Here is a 15605-nt window from a genome sequence, read left to right on the forward strand (position 1 = left end):
AAATTGAAGGAGTTAAAAATTGGAGGCCACAGCAACAGAATTCGACATGCAGAGGACCATTTCACTGACACTGTAAACAAAATACAAGTTACCATTAATAAAAAATGAAAAATAAAAGTAAAAAATGGAAAAAAGTAAAATTCTTGATAGATAATAGCAAAACAAATAATCTTTGAACCATAAGAATACCAGAAGGAGAGAAAAAATATATAGGGGGAAGAACAGCTGGCCAAAGAAATAATAACTGAGAACTTTCCTGATATCTTGAGAGAGGCTTCTGCACAGATTTAAGAGGTCCAGAGTACCAAACAAAATAAACTCAAAAAAAAAAAGGATGCTAAGACACATAGTAATGAAAATGGAAAATCAAAGGAGAAAGGCTGCTTAAAGAAGAAAGAGAGAAAAAATCTTCAAATATAAGAAAAACAACACGAGAATAACACGAGAATAACAACAGACCTTCGATATGACACCATACAAGTCAGGAAAGTTTGGAATGACAGATTCAAAGTACTGACTGGAAAAAATTTCCAGCCTAGAATCCACTACTCTACAAACCCATCATTTAGACCAAAGGCAAACCGTTTTTAAAAAATAAAACAAAATCACCATTATTCTATATTAATACTAAGTGCTTTAGGCTTCATTAGTGAATTGCCCCTTTTCCTCCTCCTAGAGAAGCTTATTGTGCTCTTGCTAGCATCTCTAATTTCATTAAAGTTTATCTTTAACCATTCCTTTGTGTTTTACCTCTCATTGTCTCAGCTCCCCAAGTCAGTCTTGGTTACTTATAAGCCAAAACTTTCTGGTAATTCTGGACTTTTGTATTAGTAGTGGTATGTTTTTGAAGTGCTGTGTATTTGTACCTGCTTTTCTATTTCCCTATAGTCTTTTTATATTTTACTATAGAGCAATGTTCTTTGGTTAAACACAGAAAGACCGTTAATGCTATACTCCTAATATTTGAGAGTTGATTGACGCTGAAATATATCTACTCCTGGGCATTGGTCATAATTACTTGGCTCAGGATTTAGTTGCTGTAGTTTCTAACACCCCAAAAGGGAGGTCCTATCATGGGACTGGGATGAACCCAGGGTGTGTGGCAAAGCTGCTACCTCAGCACCGAAATGGAACAGTCTAGAAAGCACAAATGCATGGTCTTGATGGAAGCTGTTACAACTTGAGACAGGACCCCATGGGAAAGAACAAGATGAACTGGCCAGAAGAGACTTAGCCTGGGATTGCTCTCAAAACCCCAAGAACTAAATTTTGGGATCTTTGTCCCTTACTATGTTTATCTAAACAACTGCAAGTATTGATAACATATACAACTAGAGGGAAAGATAAAAGCAATGTAGATATCCCTGGGAGACAGTCTCTCCTTGCTTTAATCACCCCAAAAGAATTTCTTATGCTCTACCCATGTAAGTGATCTATGTAAATTTCCACATGTAAACTATCAATCACACCTATGTCCTTACCTCAACCCCCCTCAGATGTTCTATAAGTATACTAGCAGCTCTGCATTAAATGGGCCACTTTACCCATCAGGCTGTGGTCCCCTGTCTCTTTGTCTCTCTGTCTCTCTGCTGGGGAGGCCTGGAGAGAACAGGAGGCAGCTCTGAGCCACTGAATGCACACATGTCATTGTCCTCCCGTACATTACTTTTTGAACTGACAACTGTGAGATACACAGGTACAAGGTTGTTCATAACTGTGTTTTAATCACACAACTTTTCATTACCCATCCTTTCACCATTTTACATTTTTCAACATCAGTGTCACCACCTTCCATTCTGCCACCCTCCCCACCTGCTCCACTCCAGAAGCCATTTTAAATAAACTAGAGCTGGTTTCACCTGCAACAACAAAACCAATTATTCAAGAATTATGTAAAAGCCTCTTATACTCCTCCAAAAAAAATTGATCACACACACACATAAATGACAACCCAACTTTCTATGTAAATAATCTCTCTGAATGTCAATACTAAGACATAGATAGTGGATCAGGAAAGAAAATCCATCCATTTGAAGACTACAGAAAACATACTTGAACTCTCAGGATAAATACAAAGAGTAAAAGGATGAAAAATAATGGTATAAGACAATAGAAGATAGAAAAAATAAGATGGGATAACCAAATTTATATAAGATCAAATTCCATTCAATATAAAGAAAGTAATCAGAGACAATGATGCACATTATTTATTGATCAAGGGAACAATAGATAAAGAAATACTGTTATCAACATCTACACACCAAACAAAGTCTCAGCAAAGTTCATAAATCTTCTGTTCACAAACTTATAGAAACACAGACAAAAATACAATAGTAGCGGCTAACTTCAAAACACCACTTTCCCTACTAGAGAGTAGATATTATGAAACTGAAACAAGCAAACAAACAAAAAAATTCAAGAGATCAACTCATCAAGAACTGGTGATTTACCACTAGTAATATTCACAAAGAAAACCCTAGTAAATTGAATCAGTAGTGAAAGGGGTGATGACACAACAGATACTACAATAACTCAAAGGACCATAATAGATTACTTATAAAAATCTTTATGCCACAAAACTGGGAAAACCTAGAAAGAATATATTCTAATAAATTTACAATGTTGGATCAAGAGAAAGCAGAGCAATTGAAAGTCTGATTACTATCAAGCAAATCACAATGATAATCAAAAGTTTCTCCTAAAACAAAAGTTTAGGACAAGATGGTTTAATAATGACTTCTTTCAAACCATAATAGAAGATCTACTTCCAACCCTTTCCAGTTTGTTTTCTGAAAGCTGAAGAAACAGGAATCCACCCAAATAGTGTCTATGAATCAAATATTGCCCTGTAACCAAAAGAAGACATAGCTTCCAAAAAAGGGAAAATATTATAGGCCTTATCGCTGATAAATATAGATGCAAAAAAACCCTCAAAAATATTAGCTAACTGAATACAACAATACATCAAAAGTCATACTGAATCATACTCTACAACCAGGTAGGATTTATCCCTCGGATGCAAGGATGATTTACCATACACAAGTTAACACAATACTTTGTTTCAATACATGGAAAATTAGACACTCATAACAATAGAGGCAGAGAAAGCATTGGACAAGATCCAAATCCTATTCAAAATAAAAATATTCAATAAAATGAGGGTTGGAAGAACAATCCTCAACATAATTAAGGCCACTTACCATAAGCCCACAACAAATATCATATCCACTGTGAAAACTGGAAGCCTTTCTTCTAAGACGTGGCACAAAGTTACTATAGTAACTGTGTGTGGAGAGTGGTCTCAGCATGGTAGTGACTGGTTCTGGAGGTCTTCGGCTGCTGGAGCTCTGCTTGGGGTGGGGAGGGAAACTCAACTTGCTCCTCTCCAAGGGGCCTCGACGAGGACAGGCAGGCGTAGGAGCAGGAGACTCTGAGCTGTTCTCTTCCAGAAGCTGGGTTTTATACTCTCTGGGTCTTGACGGTTGATGGTATTACATGGCGCCAGGGGGCCAGTTGGTGGGTGTGACTCCTGCCTACTGGAAGATGGAGGATCCAGAACCAGCCATAACCATGCTGAGACCACTCTCCACACACATGAAGGTACTGGCAGAGGAACAAAGGCATGCGGGTCCCAGGGCTGAGATCTCAAGCCTGCTCACATTGGGGCTGAGCATCCTCCACCAAGATCCTCCATCTTCCAGTAGGCAGGGGTCACACATACCAACTGCCCCCCTGGCACTGTGTAATCTCATCAATGGCCAAGACCCAGAGACTAAAACCCATCTCCCGGAAGCAACGTCTTATTATCTCATTCTTACTTTGGACAACCTGGCAGGCTACCGAATGTAATCTGCCCACACGGCAGAGTCTGGCAAACTCCCCATGGCATACCCAATATGCCAAATACCAGCAACAATATTGGGTCTCATTCTCCTAATCCTGAAAGAGCCTTGAACATGGCACTTTTTAAAATCTCAGGGCTAGGACAAAGGAGACGTTACTGGGGCCTGCTCGAGGCAATCGACGAACAACAGGATGATCGTGATCGTGACTGTGATAGATATATAGATACATAAATATATTTAATAAAGATACATATATAAAGATATACATCTTTATATATTTAACATATATAAATACTTGTAAATGTAACAAAAAAATCAACCTAACCAAAAATTAGGTAGAATACATGAACAGAAACTTCTTCAAGTAAGACATACAGATGGCCAAAGGTATATGAAAATAATTGTTTTACTTAACATCAGGAAAATGCTAACCAAAACAAGATACCAGCTCAGACCAGTAATACTGGCACATACCACAAAGAAAAACAGCAACCAGTGTTGCATGGATATGGGGTAAATGGGACCCTTATTCACTGCTTCTTAGAACGATAACTAATAAAGCCCTTTCAGAGAATAGTATGTTACTTCCAACAGAGCTAGGAATTGCGATTCCATATAATCAAACAATTTCATTTCTTGGCATCTACTCCAACTGCCCCAAAACTCTACTCAGTAAAGACATTTGCACTCTTTTGTTTATTGCAGTACTATTCACAATAGCCCAAATTTGGAAACAATACAAGTGTCCAAGAACACATGACTGGAAAAACTATGATATATATACATAATGGAACTACTCTGCTATAAAAGATTAAATCATGCAATTTGCTACCACGTGAATGAATCTTGAGATTATCTCCTAGCATAGTTGGGAGGATAGGGACAGATACAGAATGATCCTTCTTATATGTGCAATATAAATAAATGTAGTAAGGGCAAAAGGCAACAGAATCTGGTAACTGAACTTAACACAGGACAGAGGGTCCAGGGAAGTGAGGTTTGGAGATAGGGTACTTGTGTGGTTTGAAGTGGTGGTTACTAAAACAGCTGTGGAGAGAAGCAGACACTGGTGGAAGGTAATTTGAGAGTTTGTAAGAATAAAACCCTGTCAGTAAAAGTATTGTAAATCACAATGAGTAAAATGAAAAAAGTATAAAAACGTGGCTCAATTTATGGTAATATTCACTTCACTTCTAAATTCTGAAACTGAAACCTCAGTATCTCCTAAGTATTCCTGTATTTACCTGTGTCTTTCCAAATTTAAGCAAATTTGATGTTTGGCCTTATTTCTCTGATGGTTCTGAGTTCATTTTTAGTTTTTTCACTTCTTTATGGAGCGATAGCACAGCGGGTAGGGCGTTTGACTTGCACACAGCCAGCCTGACTGAGCTGGGTTCGATTCCTCCACCCCTCTTGGAGAGCCCGGCAAGCTACCGAGAGTATATATGCCAAACACAGTAACAACAAGTCTCAAAATGGAGACAGTACTGGGCCCGCTCGAGCAAATCAATGGACAACGGGAGGGCAGATAGGATCTAATGACAAAGTCTATTCTTTATATTCTAGGCTGGAAGTAACAAGTTTCATTGTATTTTTAAAATACTTTCTGGAGGTATAATTTATATGCCATAAAATGTAGTGTTTGTAAGGGTATAAGTCAATTTGTATATTTATAGTTATATAGCTATCTCCCTATGTCTTAGAACATTTTCAGACCACAGAATCTTCTTGTGTCCACTTTGGATCTTTGATCCTAACCTAAGCTACCACTCATTGATTTCTTCCTTTCTTTGTAATTTTATCCTTTCTAGAATGTTTTTTTTAAGTTAAATCATTCATTATGCAGTAGTTTTACTGACTTGTCACTTAACATAATGTTCTTGAAGTTTACCCGTGTTATAGCACATAATTGTATTTTAAACTTAAAATAAAATGCAATAATTGTATTATACATACTAAATATATTATTTTCAGTTTTTAGTTTTAGGTAATCGGATTTACAGGATTTCATGCGTATAATGTTCCAACATTACATCCTCCATTAGAGTGTCACCTATTATGTAAACACTTCCTCCCATAGGTACTAAATAATAACATAATGCTAACAAAATATATAGTATAGCATAAATTCACTGTATATTGATATACATAAAATATATTATGCTAATAGTTATAAGATCTTAAAATAGTAATTAGTTCCTATATACTAATAGCTATTAATAAATATTTAACCAGAAAGAAAATGAGATTATACACTGAACAAATTCATTTGTTAATAAGAAAGTCACTTTCTTTATAGATGAAATATAAAGCATAGTGATTGTGTAACAGATATTTATCTACTACTGGCCAGAAAACTGACATGCAAAAATAATTTCAACTTAGAAAATTTTACCAGTAGAATTATAAATGGGGTATATAGTTATAGATGTACTTATATTTATCTACTCGAATAGATTATAGCAATAAGCAACATATAAGTGAAGTTGCTACTGAGAGGAAATATGTTCAGATTTGCAGTAGTTTCAAGTTCTTCATGAAATTCTAATCTTATCAAATGAAATAATTAACATCTTATTATTCTCAAAATAAGATGAAGCCACAAAGACTCTGAAAGCACTAAAATTGCTAAGGACTTATCAATTCTAAAAAAGTCTGAAAATCACAGAGTAGTCATGCATATAAATTTACTGTACTTACAAATTATCATCAAGTCTCTTCAAGGTTTCCACAACTAATGAATGAACACTGTCTAAAGAACAGGATCCAAAGCACTTCAGAGAGGAGATATATTTAATATTTATAACCCAGTCATTATGTAGTTTCCTTTTAACACTGTATATTAAAATGAGAGAGAGGTTATTTAGTTAAATGGACAAATATAACATGTTGAGAATTTATCCTATATTTTCACTTTTACTTTAACAGAACCAACACATGGAACTGGCTAAAGCCAGAATGTGTAAACCGTATGCTTTATACCATTTAACTGTTTACTTTTTCATTAATATGGCATTTTTTAAGTGGAAAACTAAAATCTACATAAAGTGTTGTGCAATGCATTCAGATTAAAGGAACAATCTATTAGAATCTCAGTCGAATAATGGCATTATTTTGCTTACTTTACTAAAGAACTGTAGCACTGTCCTCCCGTTGTTCATCCATTTGCTCGAGCAGGCACCAGTAATTTCTCCATTGTGAAACTTGTTACTGTTTTTGGCATATCGAATATGTCACAGGGAGCTTGCCAGGCTCTGCATCATGAGCGGGATACTCTAGGTAGCTTGCCGGGCTTTCCAAGAGGGACAGAGGAATCGAACCCGGGTCAGCTGCGTGCAAGACAAATGCCCTACCTGCCATGCTATCATAGCAGCTCTTACCAAAGAAATTTAAGACTATTCAAGAAGGACAGTTGACAATGTTTTGGGGCGAATTTGATATGAATAAATACATTTTTAGTGTTTTCAAATTTTAGTAACTGGAAAATCTTTAAACCCTGGTAAATTATAATAAATTAGCTTTCACATTCTATATCATATGCTTTGAGTGAGAGTTTGAAATTAGAAGTCAAAATTCCTGCCATGAACTTTATATATAACCTAAGTCACTTCCACGGTATCATCTTTATTCATGTTTTATCACATACTACTGTCCTCATTGCAGTATTTAAGTATTCACACTATATCACATGCTAAGGACATAAAGATGGTTAGGGTAAAATTCTTCACCTCAAATTGCTTAGAATTTTCTTGAGTACATTGGGGTCTTGCACATTGCTTTCACTATATAAATATTTGAAATAAATGCCTATATTAAAATCAAGCACACTATCCATATAATATGCTTACCTTTTAAAGCTTTTTGAGTCTAAAACCTGGTTTTGTGATCTCTTTTTTGATTTTGCCTGTTTTAGTCCAAAGTCATCACTATTTACGGTGTATTTGCTTACAAAACCACCATCATCCCCCAAAAGGATGTCATCTTGGCATAATTGATCAGTCACAGGCACAGCACAAACAGAGAGAAGACAGTGATCCATAGGCTTTATGACAAAATAGTTTTCCTATTTTGAAACAAAAATTAACTATGACTTTGTTGTGATTATATAAATATTAACTTAATAGTATAAAATCTTATCTTTATTAATTGATAAAAGTTTTACTAATTTCTGACATTTCTTAACTTAAACACTCATACAATGTTAAATACCTTGAAAAGAAACATTAACCAGAAGTTTCCCAAGAAATTGTCAGGTGAAATGTAATGGCATTCGTTTATCCCTAAATATTTAGCATTTGTCAAGCTGACTTTGCACAACTGTATTGGATTAATTTAGCTCTACATTTATTGAAATACTATCACACAATCCAATACTGAAGGTAGAATAATAATTATTTTAATCACATAATATTAATTTTATTTTATTGTAATTTAAGCAGTTAAAATATTGTTAAAGCTTATGATCTCACTATATGTAATAACTTCATCCCACCATCAACAAAGTGCACATAATCTTCTCCAACTGTCCCTATAACTCTTCTAACCTGGTAAAGAAGAATATTGAAACAAATATTTTAATTTATTTTTTAGAATGAATGAGTCTCTTTATAGATTCTTTAATTAATAACTACTTATTGAGCACCTATGATATGTCATAAATTATTTTAGGCATAGGCCATAAATTAATGAACAAGATGAAAGCAACAAATCTCTGACTCAGTGAACTACCACAGGAAAAGAGAAATGAATAAAATATCTTTTCAAATAATGTGGAATATACTAAAAGAAATAAACTAGAAAATTATGATGAAATGAGTCACTTTGGGCACTGTGGTCAGGAATGGTGATCTGTGCTCTAGGACTTGAATTGGTTAAGGAGGATTCAGGGGAGATAGAGAGGAAGGAGAATTTTTTTTTTTTTTTTTTTTTTTTGCTTTTTGGTCACACCCAGCAATGCACAGGTGTTACTCTTGGCTCTTCACTTAGGAATTACTCCTGGTGGTGCTTGGGGTACCATATGGGATGCAGAGTCGGCCGCATGCAAGACAAATGCCCTACCTGCTGTGCTATTGCTCCGGACCCAAGGAAGGAGAAATTAATATCAAGTGGACAGAGAGGGAAAAGACTGTACAACCTTTTCAGATGAGACAGAGGACTGGAGACAGTGACATACGCAAGGATATTCTTTATTTAGAGGGAAGTTAAGGGTGTGGTTGTAGTTTACTTTTTCCTCAGTTTTAATTTTTTTTATTAAAGAACCTTAGTTTACAAAGTTGCTGATAGTTCAGTTTCAGGCATACAATAATTCAACACCAATTCCTCCAACAGTGTCAACTTCTTTCCACCAATGTTCCCATATTTCCTACCACACTAACCCCCAATTCACCCCTGCCTGTCAACTTAACAGGCACATTACAAAGCTTCAGTGGCTGCTGCTTGTATCTCATGCTTCAAGTTTTATGAATTTGTCTTGGATATATGACTGTACCTCTCACCCATATCATTGATATAACTGAAGCCCTGATGCCTGCTAACCCATTACTTCTTGTTCTTTTCTCCACTACCCCATCCCTACCCCAACCTTGATTTCTTTCCATCTCTTCCCATCACCTTTCTAAACACTGGAGTCAAAAGTGATCTAGTCATCCCTATTTTGCTACATTTCCTCATCCAGTATTCTACATTCCACAGATAAGTGATTGTCCTGCTTGTCTTTTTCCGGATTATTTCACTCCACACAATATCTTCCAGTTGCAAAAGAAAAATATTCGGTTTTCTATATAAAATCAGCAAGTCTAGAAATTTGTCCATTTCTTCAAGGCTGGAGGTTGGTGGGAAGTAAATTGGGGACACTGATGGTGGGAAATGTACACTGGTGGAGGGTTGAGTGTCAAAACATCGTATGACTAAAACCCGATCATAAACTGTGTAATTGTGCATCTGACAGTAATTTAATTTAAAAAAATTTAAATCAGCAAGTCTGTCTAATGAAAGAGAGAGGACCTTAGATAAAAGCCATCTTGCAATGCTTGAATGGAAAAGTGAGTTGACAGAGATAAGGAAAGGGTCACTGTGCACTCAGGTAAGTCTACAAACTCTGAACTTGTAGTATGTCAAATATCATGACAATTTTTATTGTAACAGAATTTAGCCACTGCAAAGAAGCAGTAAAAGGCTCTTATGACTACCAAGGACTAAAGTTTTAAAGAAAAGAAAATGGTTTTCCCAAAACCATTTCTCGAAAAGTTTATCTTCTCTATTTTATGCTCTTGGTTCCTTTATCATAAATTGTCACATATTTGAGGAATTTTTTCTGTACTTTCATTTTATTCCATTGATCTGTATAACTCTTTTTATTTTAATATCACATCATTTTGATTGTTAAAGATCTATAATATGTTGTAAGTCAGAAAACTACTTCAGAAGTCATAAAAATTAATACTTTCATTCTCAGTTCTCAAAATTGTTTTGGATAGTTGGGTTTCTTTCTTTTATGATTTCAGACAAAGTCCACTAATTTTTGTTCTATTTTGTTTAAGATGTCATTGGAAGTGCCAGAGCATTAGTACAGTGAGTGACAGTGCATTTGCCTTGCATGCACCAGTTCCAGATTCAAGCCCCAATACCCCTTATGATCTGCCAAACCCACCATGAGTGATCCCTGAGCACAGACCCATGAGTAAGTCCTGTGCACCACCAGATGTGCCCTCACCACCCAGCAAAAGAAAAGTCATTGGAATTTTGATAGGGACTACATTGAACCTGTGTATTGCTTTGGTAACCTCGTCATTATTACAACATACTTTCTTTTTATTGTTATTGCTATCGGTTGATGCATGTCACATCTGGAAGGGCTGGAAGGCCACCAGTGTTCTTTATATGTTGAGTGTTTCTGTCATAATTGGTTAATCTTTGCTAAATATTTCTCTACACAAATTAACTTAATCTTATAAATTTTAATTTTTATGTGGTATATTATATTGATTTTCTTATACTGAGCCATACTTTCATCTCTGGGATAAATTCATATTGATCATTATGCATTTTGATTGGTGTATTATGGATTTGGTTTGGTCTACTAAAATTTTGTTGAAGATGATTGCATCAATGTTAATCAGAGATATCAGACTTCAATTTTCTTTATAAATCAAAACTCTGTTTTAAGTATTAAGGTAATGTTTACTTCACACAAGCTGTTAGGAAGGATACCCATGTCTTCAGTATTTTGGAAGAGTTTTAAGAGCATAGATAGTCTTTGGAAGTTTGATATAATGTACTCATGAAGCTGTGTAAATCAAACTTTTGTTTGGGAGAGATTTTTAATTACTGTTTTAACTTACTGTGATTTATATTTTTATTATAATTTATATTATAATTCTTCCTGATTCCATCTTGGAAGACTATGATTTTAAGAATTCCTCCATTCCTCAATAATTTCTTGAATAATTATAGTAAATTATTTTTTCGTTTTTTTCATTATTATTCCTTCAAGTTTTCTAAGTGTCTCTTCTAATGATTTCCTCAATTCAGTGAACATTGAGGGAACTGCTGCTGAGGACTTTCTGGGGATTCTTGTATCACTAGAATAAATCCTTCCTGAGATTAATGCACTAGTAATGTATAATGTATAATTCTTTCCATTTGTTGTTGAATTCAGTTTACTAAGGTTTTGAAGATTTTTAAAAATATATTATATTCATTGATATTATAGAGAGCGGCTTGGAACGCCTTCAAGAACGTCGAAGAAATAGCTAAGAGGATGAAGAACCTCCGGCTCCAGGCACATCTCTTTGATTCCACTGTTCTTCCTGCATTAACATATGCCTCAGAGACCTGGGCCCTATGCAAACAAGATGAGAACGCTATTCAGGTCTCCCAAAGAAGAATAGAAAGAGCTATGCTTGGAATATCACGTTTCACTCAAATGAGAGAAAGAATCCGGAGTTCTGACATCCGTCGACGATCAAGGATCAGGGACGCTGTCTCATTTGTCAAGGTGTCGAAAATCAGATGGGCTGGTCACGTAATGAGATTTAAAGACGACCACTGGACTAGAGCTGTTACTGACTGGATTCCACGGGATGTCAAAAGACCATGTGGCCGCCCACCTACCAGATGGTCAGACTTCTTCGTCAAGATCATGAACGATCGGTTTGAGGCCCTTCATGTTCCCGGAGCGAACAAATGCCATTGGGCTACACTAGCACGCGACAGGGACAAATGGAGACGTTACTGGCGCCCGCTCGAGCAAATCGACGACTAACGGGAAGTTAAGTGATTAAGTGATTAAGTGATTTGTCTACTTAGGGCATCACTTTTACCCTATAAAATATATTTTTAAAAAGCCTTTTTGATTGTTTTGGAAGAACTTGAGAATAGGTGATAACTTATCTTTGATGTTTAGTGTAAGGCACTAGTGAAAATTACATAGACTTTGTTTGGTAGGAGAATTTGATTGTAATTTTACTTTTTTATTTAAAATTGATTTGTTCGGTTTCCTATTTACTCCTGATTAAGTATTAGAAGTATTCTGAGAGGTTGGGCTTTACTAATCCATCCCATTACTTTGAGACTTTTGCTGGTAAAATCAGGCCATTATAGTTTATGGAAATTATTGATAATGAAGTATTTATTGTCATTCTTCTATAATCCCATCTATTTTTACAATTTGCCTCTATTCTCTTGTTCACTTATTCTTTTCCTCATACCTTAACATGTAGCAATTTCATAGTAATGATTCTATTTTATTTATTTGTTTCACTTGTACTTTTGTTTTAAGGTTATCATGAGTTTATATGTAAAGTTCTAAGCTTATTTCAAGTGAAAACAAGTAAATCTCTAGTTCATTCTAAGTGCCCCCATTATTACTCTGCTCATATACATTTTATGTTTTTTGGTGCCTTGCTGTTTTCAGGTGTCTCTTTATTTGAATTTTATTTTATAGTGGTTCCTTTAATACTTCGTACATTGTTTGTGAATATGAATTGATTTAGCAATGATCTAAAATAATATCTATCACTCCTTTAGGCAGAGTATTTTCAGTTGGATATTTTTTCCATTAAGAGCTTTAAATATATCATGCAAATTTTCTTCTGGTCTAAAGAGTTTCTATTGAGAAATATGCTTATGTTTTATTAAAGCTCCTATTTTGTGAATTTTTTCTTTTTTGTTATTAGGATTTGATTTCTATATTTTCAATTTTAATTATGGGGTGGATGTCTTGCTACAAATATTTTTGGGTTTATTTTGGTTGGGATTCCTTGAGTTTCTTGGGCATGGTGTCTGCAGGCTGAAGAAATTTCTCAAATTTCATTTCTTCAAATAAATTTTTCTATCTTTTCTAAATTTTTCTATCTTTTCTCCTTCTGGATCACATGCAATTAGAATTTTTACTTCCTTGCCCATAAACCATTTACATTTTTTATTTAAAAAATTTGTTTTTCTTTTTGTTACTGGTGCCTGCTCAAGTAAATCAATGAACAACAGAGGACAGTGCTTTATGTGTTAAGTTTTTAGTAGTCTTCTACTACTAAATCTTTCTAGTTTCCTGATTCAACTTTCAGCAAGTTCCAGTCTGCTTTAGAGCTTCTCTATTGTATTTGTTACTTCAATCACTGCATTCTTTACCTCTACTTCTGTATTTCAATTTTTGTCTAAACATAATCTTTAGTTTTATCTACTCATTTTAATCAGCACCATTATGATACTTGCATTGAATTTTTTAAAATTTACTTAGTTCCGTTGGATTAGGAGTTTTTCTCAGGGTCTTAGTTGGGGAAGAATTACTCTGATTCCTCATCATGTTTGATGATATGAATTTATTTCTATGGAACAAATTTAAGAGATGTTCTTACCAGTCCTGATTTAAAATATTTATGTTAATGTGTAAGATTTCAGAGAAGAAGAAGAAGAAGAAGAAGAAGAAGAAGAAGAAGAAGAAGAAGAAGAAGAAGAAGAAGAAGAAGAAGAAGAAGAAGAGGAGGAGGAGGAGGAGGAGGAGGAGGAGGAGGAGGAGGAGGAGGAGGAGGAAGAGGAGGAGGAGGAGGAAGAGGAAGAAGAAGAGGAGGAGGAGGAGGAGGAGGAGGAGGAGGAGGAGGAAGAGGAGGAGGAGGAGGAAGAGGAAGAAGAAGAGGAGGAGGAGGAGGAGGTGGAGGAAAACAAGAAGATGATGACAGTAAGGAGTAGGAGGATTAAGAGGAAGAAGTGAAAGGAGGAGAATGAGAAGAAGGAGGAGAAGAAGAAAAAGGAGAAGGAAAAGGAAAAGAAGAAGGAGAAGGAAGAGAAGAAGGAGAAGAAAAAGGAGAAGAAGCACCATCAGTGTGGAATTGTGACCCAAGAACTCAACTCCAAAGTGGGAGGCTGAGAAAATAGAACTGATGAAATTGCTGCCTTGATGTGTCAGGTACACTGACCTCAATGACTGTTTTGTTTGAACTTTGAACTTTGGACAGGGTGTTCTTTTATTTGCTTGTTTTTAGGGTGTACCAAACTGATGTCAGGGTTTACTTCTCGCTCTATACTCAAGGATCACTGATGGCAGTGATTGACCCACTGTGATATCTCTCAGGCCTCAGTCAGGGAGATCTAAACTCAGTCAGCTTGATGCCATTCCCACCCATAACACTTTTTTCAGATATATAGAACAGCAACTACTCTGCAGTTGTTACCTCACTATATTAGAAAATCTTGCCAGAAGTAATTTTCCACTGAAGCTGAGACAAGGGCAGAGCAGCTGTGTTTAGGCTATGGCAAACTCTAGGAAGTTAAAGGCCCAGAGATGGGCAATCTAAAAGCCAATGGAGGTAGGAGAAAGGGCAAGCCCATGTACTTTCCTCTTCAAGTCTGACCTATCAAGTTCTCTAAAGCCTTCCTTACTATCTCTGGAGAAGTTGGCAGAGAAGGAGGGCAGAGGGCAGGCACTTGCTGGGCCAATGAGTGTCCCTCCTTCAGGCCAACCCTCAGAACTATCTCAGGGAATTCTATTCATCTTATCTCCCAAAAAACCCATAGAATCAGAACCAAGGACACCTCCATTCCAGTAAAATCACCACAATGAACTCAATTCCAATGTATTTCTAGCAAGTTATTCCTTCTATCAGGAAGTCTATGCATTAACAAACTGTGGGTTGGTATGGCTCAAAGAATGCGGGAACTCCTAGGAACCTTAGGAAACCATGGTACATAGGTGGGTTGGTTTGTCCTCCAATCCTCATCCACTATCTGGTTTCAGTCATTATGACTCTGTCTATGCTAGAATCAGACAGACAAAAGAAAGTCTAGGATAGGCAGCACACCTAGATGAATGCAAACTTCTTAGGATGATTCCTTGGTGCTGGGTTCCTAGTTGAGGGAAGAGAAGTTCCATGACTCCTGAAGTCCTTCCTGATATTGGATTCCAGTGCTCAAACATTGTTCTGCACAGAATTGTGTCTTAGACTTCCCTACTCTTTTCTGGTGTATTGTCAGTTTTTTTCTGTAGATACTATGCTCCACTAGTTTTCAGTTCTCTTTCAAAGGTATTCCATTGTGACAGGATGGTGGGTCATGGTAGTGATATGTGATAATTTTGTACACAAATAACACAAACTGAAAATCATTGTAATCTATTACCTAAACTATAACAAAAATCAAAAATAAAATTAAGTAAGTGAACAAAAGAATACACAGTTAGTTGTTCCAATAGAGATGCAGTTCTGCTGCTTATGGGGATGAAGCGATTCCTAGTTCCAACTAGTTCACTGTCATGTTCTAATTCAAAAT

The 15605-nt window shown here is 35.9% G+C and overlaps 1 protein-coding gene across 1 annotated transcript in view; it reads right to left on the reverse strand.

Annotated features, from left to right (window-relative positions):
* Nucleotides 1-15605, reverse strand: part of WDR64 (WD repeat domain 64) — a 180870-nt gene that overhangs the window by 138487 nt on the left and 26778 nt on the right. The window contains exons 9-10 of the mRNA XM_056106911.1: nucleotides 7694-7908; nucleotides 6546-6680 (exon numbers count right to left, since the gene is read on the reverse strand). Coding sequence (XP_055962886.1) covers nucleotides 6546-6680; nucleotides 7694-7908 — 350 coding nt within the window. The remainder of the gene's footprint in view (nucleotides 1-6545; nucleotides 6681-7693; nucleotides 7909-15605) is intronic.

This window comes from Sorex fumeus, unplaced genomic scaffold (assembly GCF_029834395.1).
Source record: "Sorex fumeus unplaced genomic scaffold, SorFum_2.1 ptg000007l, whole genome shotgun sequence".
Classification (NCBI taxonomy): domain Eukaryota; kingdom Metazoa; phylum Chordata; class Mammalia; order Eulipotyphla; family Soricidae; genus Sorex; species Sorex fumeus.